General features: G+C 47.9%; 1 protein-coding gene across 1 annotated transcript in view; it reads left to right on the top strand.

The window, feature by feature from the left end:
* Positions 1 to 9,922, top strand: part of N (neurogenic locus Notch protein) — a 247,721-nt gene extending 237,799 nt beyond the window's left edge. The window contains exons 8-11 of the mRNA XM_065218825.1: positions 1,357 to 6,656; positions 6,716 to 6,962; positions 7,026 to 7,364; positions 8,267 to 9,922. Coding sequence (XP_065074897.1) covers positions 1,357 to 6,656; positions 6,716 to 6,962; positions 7,026 to 7,364; positions 8,267 to 8,673 — 6,293 coding nt within the window. The 3' untranslated portion in view covers positions 8,674 to 9,922. The remainder of the gene's footprint in view (positions 1 to 1,356; positions 6,657 to 6,715; positions 6,963 to 7,025; positions 7,365 to 8,266) is intronic.
* Positions 9,923 to 13,408: the final 3,486 nt, after the last annotated feature.

Genomic DNA, 13,408 nt, shown 5'->3' with positions numbered 1-13,408 from the left:
GTATGACAGAGGGAAGTGTGATTTATTGTCATTGCACAGATGGCGCTTGGTGTTTACAAGATGGCCCCTTGTACACCACCTTATGTAACAAGAGTAATTTTTCGCACTCCGTAGCCGGTTCTAAATTTGCCAGTGTACCAACTCTGGAATCGATAAATGCGAAGCGTGATTGTCCGCTATTTGGTGTACTCCGATCACGTACGGTACGCAGCCTAGCTGGCGTCGATCGGCAGATTTTCCCACATCGATCGTGCTGCGTTTGTGCTGTTTGTGCCAAATTGACGATCGAGCGACGCTAGGCTTTTGGCTAGTATTTATCTATGTATCTGCTGGAGGCAGGTGGTCTCGTCTGCTGGAGGCAGGTGGTCTCGTCTGCCGTCTGCGCCTCCCAGACAACTAAAAAGTATTCGAACGCCTAAGACAGATGGCCAATTTGCGATAGGCGCGCAGATGATTTGAATAAATCGAACGAAGAATACTAGGAAATAGGGTGGTCGGTTTAGGTTGAATGATGAGCATGTTTCAACGAAGGTGATTTTGTTGCGTTCACTTGTTTGAGGACATAGGTACCGAATGATTTGAGATTCCTGTATATATGAATTCTATACGCTTACAGATCCAAACAAAAATATGATACGTTTACTCGAACGAGTTTTATTAAATTTACAGACTTATTCAAAAAGCGTGTAATGGCGCTATAACCATAAGTCATAGAAGGTTAGGAAGTCAGAGAAAAATGGAGGCATCCCTTAACCTCTCTAGCCTAGATGCTTCCAACGACCAATAAATCATATAAATATTTACCAAAAACGGAACGTTCGGTACGAGATGTCCACGTTTCATCCATTTATTGGATTCTGAAGCATCGTGTTTAAATCTTCGATTCGATGCCCGATGTTTTCTGAATAATCTTGCCGCTTAAATGCGGCACAGTAAGACCATAGAGGTAACTCTAAGACTAGAAGGTCCCGAAGAAACGTGCTCAACTTTTTGGCTCAGCTCTGGTACTCTCTTCGGACCCAAGCTAATCGATGCACCCTTCGAAACAAAGGAAAATCCACGAACCCCTCATTTTATCTGTCAATCCTTCATAGCAAATCATAGTCAACAAACATAGAGTAGTACTAGAATTTTGACTGGAATGGGGTACGTTAATCGATTTGCTTGGTCAGATTCGGGAAATTTGTACCCTATTTAAAAACAAAGAAAACTTCCAACTTGCACTAATCCAGTAAAACTCGCGATTCCCAGCTGAACTTGACCTTTTCATCTTTCTAGAATAATCCGATAAGTGAATCCAAAATCCAGAAAAAAACAAACTATCGAAATTCTAACCTCTCCCATTCCCGCTTGCAGGATTCACCGGAACGCAGTGCGAGATCGACATCGACGAGTGCGCCACCAACCCGTGTCTGAACGGTGGCATCTGCCGGGATCTGATCAACTCGTTCAAGTGTACCTGCGCCATCGGCTTTACCGGGCTGCGCTGTCAGATCAACATCGACGATTGTATGTCGCAGCCGTGTCGAAATGGGGGCATCTGCCACGATTCGATTGCTGGGTACACGTGCGAGTGCCCGCCCGGCTATACGGGAATGTCCTGCGAGACGAACATCAACGACTGCGCATCGAATCCGTGCCACCGGGGAACCTGCATCGACGGGGACAATTCGTTTACGTGCCAGTGCAATGCGGGTTACACCGGGTACCTGTGCCAGATTCAGATCAACGAGTGCGAATCGAACCCATGTCAGTTTGGAGGGCACTGCGAGGACCTGGTTGGAGGATACATTTGCCGCTGTCAGCCGGGAACTTCCGGCCCGAATTGTGAGGTTAACGTAAACGAGTGTCACAGCAATCCGTGTAGGCACGGAGCCAAGTGCATCGACGGAATCAACAGGTACACGTGCCAGTGTGTACCAGGGTTTATGGGAACGCACTGTGAGACGAATATCAACGAGTGTGCTTCGGATCCCTGCGCCAACGGTGGAGTTTGTATGGATTTGGTCAATGGCTTCCGGTGCGAGTGCCCTCGCGGGTACTTCGATGCCAGGTGTTTGAGCGATGTTGATGAGTGTGCTTCGAATCCGTGCATCAACGGAGGACGGTGCGAGGATGGTGTTAACCAGTTTATCTGCCATTGTCCACCGGGATATGGAGGCCGACGATGCGAGACGGACATCGATGAATGTGGATCGAACCCTTGTCAACATGGCGGAATCTGTCGCGACGGGTTGAACTCCTACACTTGTCAGTGTATGCCGGGATATTCGGGAAGAAACTGCGAAATCAACATCGATGACTGCGTCAACAATCCCTGCCGCAATGGAGGTTCCTGCATCGATCTAGTCAACGGCTACAAATGCGTTTGCCGAGTTCCGTTCACTGGACGGGATTGCGAATCGAAGATGGATCCTTGCCTGCCAAATCGCTGCCGTAACGGTGCCAAATGCTCGCCAAGTCCGAACTATATGGACTTCTCCTGTAGCTGTACGCTAGGCTACACCGGAAGACTGTGCGACGAAGACATTAACGAGTGTGCTCTATCCTCACCGTGTCGAAATGGTGCCACCTGCAGAAACACCAACGGATCGTATCAATGCCTTTGCGCCAAGGGCTACGAAGGGCGCGATTGCACGGTCAATACGGACGACTGTGCTTCTTTCCCGTGTCAAAATGGTGGAACCTGCCTGGACGGTATCGGAGACTACACTTGTCTTTGCGTCGATGGCTTCGAGGGCAAACACTGCGAAGTCGACGTCAACGAGTGTCTGTCCTTGCCTTGCCAGAACGGAGCAACTTGCACGCAATACGTCAATTCTTACACCTGTACCTGTCCGCTGGGCTTCAGCGGAATGAACTGCCAAACCAACGACGAAGACTGCACGGAAAGCTCCTGCATGAACGGTGGCACTTGCATCGACGGAATCAATAGCTACAATTGTTCCTGTCAAGCCGGGTTCACCGGAGCCAACTGCCAGTACAAGATCAACAAATGCGACTCGCAACCGTGCCGAAACGGTGCCACCTGCTACGACTACGACAACGACTACACGTGCCACTGTTCGTACGGCTACACCGGAAAGCAATGCATGGACTACGTAGACTGGTGTTCGCAGTCTCCGTGCGAAAACGGCGCCACCTGCATCCAACGAGAGAACGTCTACCAGTGCATCTGCGCCCCAGGTTGGACCGGAAAGCTGTGCGACGTAGAAATGGTGTCCTGTAAGGACGCAGCCATTCGAAAACGAGTCGAACAGAAAATGCTGTGCCACAACGGAACTTGTGAAGACTTTGGAAACTCCCATCGCTGCCATTGCCAGCAGGGCTACACCGGATCCTACTGCCAGAAGGAGATCAACGAATGCGAGAGTCAACCGTGCCGAAACGGTGGTCACTGCAAGGATCTTATCGGATCGTACAAATGCATCTGCAAAAAGGGCTTTCAGGGCCAAAACTGCGAACTGAACATCGACGAATGCAAGCCGAATCCTTGCCGCAATGGAGGAATCTGTCACGATCTGATCAACGACTACAAGTGCTCGTGCCCGCCGGGTACGCTCGGAGTGCTGTGCGAAATCAACACGGACGATTGCGTTCCGGGAGCATGCCACAACAACGGAAGCTGTATCGACAAGGTCGGTGGGTTCGAATGTCGCTGTCCGCCGGGCTTTGTCGGATCTCGCTGCGAAGGTGACATCAACGAGTGTCTGTCGAATCCGTGTTCGAATCCGGGAACGCTGGACTGCGTCCAGTTGGTCAACGACTACCATTGCAACTGCAAACCGGGTCACATGGGACGACACTGCGAGATTAAGGTGGACTTCTGTGCAAACTCGCCTTGTTTGAACGGCGGTCTATGCTCAACTCGTCAATCCGGACATCACTGTGTATGCGCGGATGGCTACTACGGCAAGAATTGTGAATTCTCCGGACATGATTGCGATTCGAATCCGTGCATTAACGGATTATGTCAGATTGCGGACGACGGAGGTTACCGATGCGAGTGTCCGCTGGGAACCAGCGGAATCAACTGTGAGATGGACATTCTGGACGAGTGTAATTCGACTCCGTGCGAGAGGGGAGCCGCTTGTCAGAATAAGCTGGGCGACTTTGAGTGCTTCTGTCCGCCGAAGTGGGCCGGTAAGACTTGTAACACATATGATCCGACGTATAAGGGATGGTTCGAGAGTGCTAGTAAGAAGAAGGGAATTCTGAACACTTATGCTATCGATTTGGAGTATCAGAGAGCGCAGTGCGTGAAGAAGGGTTGCCGGGAGAAGCAGGGTAACCATAGGTGCGACGAGGAGTGCAATACGTACGCTTGCGACTTCGATGGAAACGACTGTTCGCTGGGAATCAATCCGTGGTTGAACTGCACGGCCAGTATCAACTGCTGGGAAGTGTTCCAAGACGGGTTCTGCAACGAGGAGTGTAACAATGCTCAGTGCTTGTTCGACGGACGGGATTGCGAGAAGAAGCTACAGCCATGCAATCCGGTTTACGATGCGTACTGTCAGAAGCACTACGCCAATGGGTTCTGTGACTACGGATGTAACAATGCCGAGTGTAACTGGGACGGTTTGGATTGCGAGAACGAGAGGGAACCGGCTCAATTGGCGGAAGGTGCCATTTCGATCATCCTGCTGATGGATATGGAGACGTTTAAGAAGAACTCTGTTCAATTCCTGCGTGATCTGGGTCATCAGCTGAGGACGACGGTTCGGATCAAGAAGAACAACGCCGGAATGGAGATGATCTTCCCCTGGAAGGGTGGCACCGCTCTGCAGGGACTAGCTGAGAGCGAGTTCGGACGCAAGCACCACGTGGTCTACACGGAAACCCGTCAGACCGGTATTCAAGTCTTCCTGGAGTTGGATAACCGTAAGTGCATCGGAATGACTGGTGCTGAGTGCTTCGGAACGGCCAGTGAAGCTGCAGAGTTCCTTGCCGCTACGGCCTCGAAGCATTCTCTGTCGAAGCAGTTCCCGATTTATCAGGTCAAAGGAGTCAACCCGGATGACGATGGCCTTCCAGAGCAAACGAACACAAACTACGTACTGCTTGGTTTCTTCATCGGATTGCTACTGTTTGCCATGTGCGGAGTGTTGGTGGCTAACCGCAAGCGAGCTCATGGTGTCACATGGTTCCCGGAAGGATTCTTCACTGCCAATACCAACGTTCGAAGGCCATCGCGTAGACGACCGGATGGACAGGAGATGCGCAATCTCAACAAGAATCCTTCGATGGTGGATATGTCCAATGGACACATGGGTAACTCGCAGCAGTGGTGCAACAGCGATGACGAATCAGAGATGCCGCAGCCGAAACGGATGCGTGGTATCGATCAGGGTTACTCGAGTGATCACACCGCGATCACGGACTACGAGGAAACGGAACCTAGGGTGTGGTCGCAACAGCACTTTGAAGCTGCTGATATCCGAGATCATCCGGCTATGATGACGCCTCCGACGCACCACGATGGCGGCCATAATGACGTGGATGTGCGAGGACCTTGCGGAATGACACCGTTGATGGTGGCTGCGGTTCGCGGTGGAGGCATGGATTCGGGAGAAGACATTGACACTGCTGACGATTCGACTGCTCAGATCATTTCTGAATTGGTTGCCCAAGGTGCCGAGCTTAATGCAACTATGGATAAGACTGGCGAGACTTCCCTGCACTTGGCGGCACGTTACGCTCGGGCGGATGCAGCCAAGAGGTTACTAGACGCTGGAGCCGACGCCAACAGCCAGGACAATACCGGCCGTACTCCTCTGCATGCAGCAGTAGCTGCCGATGCCATGGGTGTGTTCCAGATTTTGCTGAGGAACCGGGCAACTAACCTAAACGCCCGGATGCACGACGGAACGACACCTCTGATACTGGCGGCTCGTCTTGCGATAGAAGGAATGGTTGAAGATCTAATCACTGCCGACGCCGATATCAACGCTGCGGATAACAGTGGCAAAACTGCACTACACTGGGCTGCGGCCGTCAACAATGTAGATGCTGTGAACATTCTCCTAACGCACGGTGCCAATCGGGATGCTCAGGATGATAAGGACGAGACTCCGCTATTCCTGGCCGCTCGCGAGGGATCGTTTGAGGCGTGCAAAGCTCTGCTGGACAACTTTGCCAACCGGGATATCACCGACCACATGGATCGGTTACCACGGGACGTCGCCAGCGAACGGATACATCAGGACATAGTCCGACTGCTGGATGAACACGTTCCACGCAGTCCGCAGATGGTGACGACGATCCCGAACACGATAATGTCACCGACGACGCACCCGCATATGATTACTCATCCGACGATCATTGCCTCGACGAAGCAGAGTAAACAGAAGAAGCGGGCCAAGGTGAATGGAGCCGTCGGAGGGCCACTGAACCCAAACAGCCCGGACAATGATGGCAGCATCCGTCGGAAAGCAGTGGCCAAGAAGCCGAACGGAGCCGCGCTGAAGAAGAATCAGAACCTTGGCGATGTGCAGATTTCGGACGACCAGCTGAGTTCCGTGGAATCGCCGCTGGCCAACATCCCCAGCCCGTACGACACAGTCAGTTTGTACTCGAATGCAATGGCCGTGCACCAGATGGATACGATGACCGGCGGCACCAAGAAGCCACCGAGCTACGAGGATTGCATTAAGGTGAGTTTTTTGTTTTGCGAGTGTAAGACGATGAGATTCTATGTTTTTCGATGTTTCAGAGTGCTCAATCGATGCAATCGCTGCACAACATCAACTTGGACAACTATGGCTACTCGATGGGGGGTGCTGGTACTGGGAATACGCCCTTCCAGGACCTGCTGATGAACCAGCGGGGCAATGTGGCTGCCAACATGATGCACGCGATGCATGCGATGGGCGAGAGTGGTCTCAGTCCACCGTACTCGAACCAATCGCCGCCGCACTCGGTGCAGAGTAATCTGGCGCTGTCGCCGCAGGGGTATATCGGTAAGTTATCCGAAGTTTTGCCGCTAATTTTGAGCGGTTTCTCAAGTCGTCGATCTTCCACAGGTTCACCATCGCCGGCTAAAACGCGGCCCAGTTTGCCGACTTCGCCGACGCACATCCAAGCGATGAGGCACGCCCAGCAGCAGAAGCACGGTGTGCAAATGATCTCGAACGGAAGTATGCAACAGCAGCAGCAGCAGCAGCAACAGCAACAGCAACAACAGCAACAACAGCAGAATAGTGGTAGTATAGGCTGTGGACAGCAGCAGCAACAACAGCAACAGCAGAGCAGTAGTAATAACAATAGCAGTAACACAAACAGTGCAATGTTGGCCAACCTGCAGATGAGCTTTGTCAACGGTTCCTCCGGACTGGAGCTGGCGGGCTTCTGCAGTCCTACAGGTGGGTTTTCCTTTGCGGATTTGATTGGCTATGTATGTAGGTAGGGGAGAATAAGAGTAAGCACGAGGGTAATTTAGAATGGCCTCAAGAAGGGTAGTTAAGAACCCTCGATGCTTGAAAGTAGTTCCGCTTTCGTGTTCTCTAGAACCCAGAATGCATTTTGTAGAATTTCACAATGGTTCTGTCGATTACAAATGGCTCTCTAGATCACAAAACGGTATTTTAGAACCCAGAAAGGTATCTCTAGATCCCAAAAAGGGTTCTCTAGAATCTAAAAAGGGTTCATTAAGATTCAAAAATGGTGCTCTGAGACCCAGAAAGCGTTCGCTAGAATCTAGAATTGTCTGCCCATAATCACATATCAGTTCCATCTTTGCTTAGTTTCTTATTCATACGGGACAGATATGAAATTATGGGTAGTGTAGATTACAAATCGTTCTCTAAAGCCCTGATAGGGTTACCACCACACAAATGCTTATCTTTAATCTAGAAAGAATTTTTTTTAGAATCTAGATGAATTTGTGCTGCTCTAGAAGGATATTTCAGAACCCGGACAAGACTCTCAACAGAACTTCAAAGTTGTTTTGAAGATCATGAAAGCCTTTTTAGAACCTGATAATGCTTCTGTAGAACACAAATGGCTTTTTAAGACCTTGAAAAGCTTTTCTATAATCCACTCAAGGATCTCGAAAACTTAAGAAAGGTTTTTCTAGACGTGGGAAGTGTTCTTCAACATCTCATAGTAGTTCCATAGAGCAGAAATGATTCACAGAGAGAGTTTCTCTAGAATCTAGGAATGGCAAAAGCTTAAAGACCTGTGGATCATAACTAGATAACGTACATCCCAAGATCAATCAAACAACTAACTCCGCACTTTCTATGCTCTCTCCCTCCCCTCGCAGGTCAAGGATCTCAAGCAACCACATCGCAAAACACAACCGCCACCACCATCTCGTCGCCATCGTCGTCGACCATGTCGTCGGCGCACCTATCGCCGCTGTCTTCCGCGTCGGCGCACTGCCAGCAGTCAACGCTGAACAGCCAGCAGTCGTCGTTCTACCAGTATCTAACGCCACCGAGCCAGCACAGCGGGGGCATAACGCCACAGCATCTGGTCCAGACGTTGGATAGCTACCCGACGCCATCGCCGGAATCGCCCGGCCACTGGTCTAGTTCCTCGCCGCACTCGACTTCGGACTGGTCCGAAGGGGTTCAGTCGCCCGCCGCGGCCAACATGAATGTGTACGTGACGAGCGCTGCAACCGCGGGCCATCAGGCCAACAAGGGTTCCGAAGCGATCTATATCTAATCGCGGAACCGTGCCAGGTAAGCGTAGACCGCTGGGAAAAAAAACAGTTATTACAAGTGCCTCGTCCTAAATGTTGAGAAACGTTGAAGGGCCGTGTCCCCTTCAACGGGGACACGGTCAGCCTGTACAGAGAGTGTCTCCCCCTCCACTTCGCCAAATATTGTCCGCAATGCGAGGACCAAGGCGAAGCGTGATAGTGATAATTTATTCGATAATTTAACTAGTTTTTAAACAATTTGTTGCAAAAGACTTCCCCTCTTCAAGGACAACAGAGCGTGCTGAAATACACTGCTTAATGTATGTGCGTGTGAATGTGTGAGTGTGCTACTACGCCTGTAAGTACGTATGTGTCAGTGAACGATATTATTCGAAACGAGGAAACCGAGCATTCCTCCGTGTGCGTAAATTCCTTTCTTAACAAAAGAAACGAAACGATTTTATTCGAAAATAAAAGACAAATTGTACAATACTTTTTTTATATATAAACAGACAATTTTAGCAAAAGCAAATGTGCGCATTTTTTTACAAGCACAAACAAAGGCGAAACGATCCTCTCTTTTGCATTTTAAATCTACATGACATTTTTGTTCGCTTAGAAAAAGAAAACGTAATTTTAGTCACCCCCTGTTGTAAATAATAACGCGTACGGACAAGAAACTCAAGAAACATGGTCTGATTAATAGGTTAGGAATTCTTTACACGAAAAAAATACAAATGAAAACGTGCTACAATTAGCGAGTAATGTTTTTTTCAATACAGATCGTATCGTATTTTTCTCATCTAATGAACTAGGAATGGGATTTTTGCCCCCTTAAGGACCATTCCTGACTCATGGAGAATAAATAAACAAACAAATATATACGGCTTCGACCCATTTGTAGATGTTGTACATAGTCACACACACTAAAACAGACAGATCAAATATTATAAAAATACACTTTTTTCTATTCGAAAATAAAACTGTAATATTTTATTGAGAATTTTTAATGTAACGATTTTATAAAACAATCAACTCGATTTTAAAAAAAACAGCAACTAGCTTAGTAGGAAAAATGGAAATTCTCTCTTTTTTAGCGGGAAAAAAAAAGACAAATTTTGTTGACATTTTTTTTTTGTTCTCAACTCTGTTCTCAACTATTCAACGAGAATCTCAGTGTGCGATGATCAAAACGAAAAGATATCCAGTGAACCCGACTAGGGGTAGCATTTGCAATAAATTAAACTCACACTCACAGAGTTCATAGTAAAATATCTGTAACAATCATGACAGAAAGAAGCAAAAATCAATCGCAACGTAAAAAAAGTATTTTAATTGTGCATTTTTTTTTAAAGAATCAGTTTTAATAAGGAAAATGTTTTAAACGAGCTGTTTTTTATTAGGTTTTATTAAATATAGATAAACACCGTTGAAACGATTAAGAAAAGTGAACAAATAGAAAGACAGAGAGATATAAAGAGAGACAGCGTGAGCGAGACGATATTTGTCTTGAAACGATTTAAAAGAAGAGATAAAAATAATAAAAATGTATAAAAATTATTTTATAAAAAAAATGCAACGCGTATCGTGAATCATCCGAACAATGTCCATGATGTATTAGTATGAACTCACATAAATACCACCGACAAACCGACATGAAACTTAAAATTAACTCTTGATCGAGAATCTATAACGGCCGATTCAAATGTGCAGCGATCCCATCTGTCAAAACCATAGAAATGTTTTATCTAGATAAAAATAATTTGTGCGAAATAGATTAGACACGAACCGGAGATCGAAGTAGACCGCGCTGCGAAAATGACGTGTTTTGTTTTGCTGCGTCGTTTTCATTCTAGTGGAAATGTTATAAATTTACAATTTCATTTTTAAAAAGTGTTAATTTGAAAGTACAGAAGTGATGTTGAAAAGTGCATTAAGTGAAAATTTTCAAATTACTTATCCGTTGCATGTGGTGCCGACTGTTCTAACCTACGCGTAGTTACGCTCAATCAAGTTTATTTACCTTTTCGTTCCTCTGCCCTCGATAGGAAATATCCATCTAATTAAAAACGATCATTTCAAAACTAACTAAATACGCCTCACTACTGCTTGATCGAAAGTTTCAGTACATTATCAATGGTGTATATTTGCATCGATAATGTATTGGAGCGTGGCTTATCATGTGTGAAAATAGCTTCGGAATGCTTGCGTTCTTGAAATGGGTTATTGTAGCTGCGTCATCTTCTAACTCCTTGGTTCAAGCTTCTTGCATTCGTAAGAAATGATTTCAGGCAGATTTTATCCGTAATGCCACTGCCAGACAGTGGGAGTTACGCCAAGGACGAATCTTCATTCTAATCTACGATTCCACATACTATTAATAACCTTTTACACATGAGAACCTCCTATCAGAACCTCCTTGAGAGGCGGGATCTGCGGCAAATCAGCGGATACAGACACCTAACCAAGGCAGAACACTTGATTATGGTTTTCTCCACATGCGAACGGGAGAGGAGCTTTTCATCGAACAACATCCCGAGATAGGTTACTTCGGCGGACCACTTAACCCTTGTGCCATCCATGATTACAGTACAAGATGGAGTCGGTTTCAGTTTGGGCGATTGCCGATGGAGGAACATGATCGCTTGTGTTTTGGAGGCATTGATTTTGATTTTCCACGTGGTGGCATAATCAGCAAAGGCGTTAAGGCATCGTTGAAGTTTGTTCGTTATTTCGCTAGGCATCCTTCCTTTGACGGCTATTGCGGTATCATCTGCGAACAGGAAAAACACGCAACCGTCTCCAAGGGGAGGAATGTCGGAAGTGTAAATGCTGTAAAGCAAGGGGCCCAGCAGACTGCCTTGCGGGACTCCTGCTGGGATGGAAAACGTGTCGGAAAGACAACCATTCAACGATACCTTAAACGACCTTTGCTGGAGGTAGTTACGGGTGATTTTAAACAGATGTAATGGAAAGTTGAAGTTACAAAGCTTGAATACAAGTCCATTGTGCCAGACATTATCAAACGCTTTCTCAACGTCTAACAAGGCCATGGCTGTGGACTTGGATACAGCTTTGTTACTTCGGATGTTATTCATCACCCGCACTAGCTGGTGATTGGTGGAGTGCCCCTTTCTGAAACCAAACTGTTCCCGAAGGAGAATGTTATTTTCCTCGACAAACTTGAGCAAACGATTGAGAATGAGTTTCTCGAACAATTTGCTCAGCGCTGAAAGGAGGCTGATTGGTCTGTAGCTTGAAGGCAATGTTGGATCCTTACCGGGCTTGCGGATTGGTATGATTTTTGCTACTTTCCAGATACTTGGAAAGTAGTGCAGTTCCAAACATCTGTTGAAGATAGCGGTTAGAAGAGACTGCACTTTCATGCTGAGTCTCTTCAAGATCAAGTTGAATATGCCGTCAAACCCGGGAGCCTTCATGTTCTTGGTGCATTTCAGCGCTGAGCAAATTTGTTGTACTGTAATCATATCCGCCGGAGGCACGGCACAAGGGGGGGCATCTAGGTTTTGAACGCATTGCGCAACCTGATCATCGAGCGGAGTTTGGATAGTCGAGCCAAGCAAATGCGATGAAGCGACATGCTCGCCGATCGCATTTGCTTTCTCATGTGGGGTGAGTAAAAGCCGATCGTCATCATTTTCGACTCTGAGAGGTGGAGCGGGTTTGGGATGAGTTTTCAGGACCTTGGCTACCTTCCAGAATGGTCTGGAGCGGTCGTCCAGATTCTGGACAACACGCCCGAAACTTTCATTTCGGAGTGAGTCCATTCTGGAAGCAATCTGCCTGTTCAGATCGGCCATTTCACGTTTTTGCCCAGGTCTCCAGTCCTCTGAAACTGGCGTCTACGCACATTTCTCAATCGAATCAATAATTGGGTGTGGGAATCAATAGCAACAAACTTACCCCTCACATGAACTCGTCGAACGCATGTCTCGTCAGCCACGGATATGGCCTGTTGGAGTCCTTCCAACGCCCGGTCGATGTCATCTACGGTGTCGAGCAGTGGATTTTCATCGATGTTGCTGTCCACCATTCGTCCGTACTGCACCCAGTTGACATGGTGGTAGTCTTTACGCAGGCAGCTTCTAGCAGGAACCACGTTGACACCGACTTCAGTCACCACCGGTTGGTGGTCGGAGCTGAGATCGTTGTGCGCCTCCGGCTTGGATAGTCCGATGTTCGACAGGAAGAAGTCCAGCGTGGAGGGATTTCCCGTCGGAGAGATGAAAGTTGGTTCGTCCGGAAATAGCACAGTGTACAGTCCATGTTGTGCGTGGTCGTACAATAGACATCCGTTCCGGTTCCGCTGGTAGTTCCGCCAAGCTTCATGGCGGGCGTTCAGGTCGCCCCGAACGATGAATCGGGAGCTAGTACGAGTGATGGCGGTCAGGTCGTTCTTGAATTGGATGTCTAGGCCGTTGCTTGTGGTACACTGACGTTGGCAGTAAACACCTATAAACCGGACGTTTCCAGTTGGTGTTTCTACCTCCACACTAATGGCCTCGATGATAGAAGTGCGGATGTGGGGCAGAGTGCAAAACTTGATTCCCTTTCTGACGATGACCGCTACACCACCCCCCCTGGAGCTGGTGCGATCAAGCCGGATAATGTTGTGGTCAGGCAACCAGAAGCTGTCACCGGACTTTAGGTGGGTTTCCGTTAGAAGACCCACGTCGATGCTATGCTTGCGGAGGAAGTCGGCAAGCTCAATCTGTTTAGCTCTTACAGAGCAAGCGT

This window comes from Ochlerotatus camptorhynchus, unplaced genomic scaffold (genome assembly GCF_037179485.1).
Source record: "Ochlerotatus camptorhynchus isolate MF236.1 unplaced genomic scaffold, CSIRO-AGI_Acam_v1.1 ptg000094l, whole genome shotgun sequence".
Lineage (NCBI taxonomy): Eukaryota > Metazoa > Arthropoda > Insecta > Diptera > Culicidae > Ochlerotatus > Ochlerotatus camptorhynchus.
This window is presented reverse-complemented; position numbering and strand designations above follow the sequence as displayed.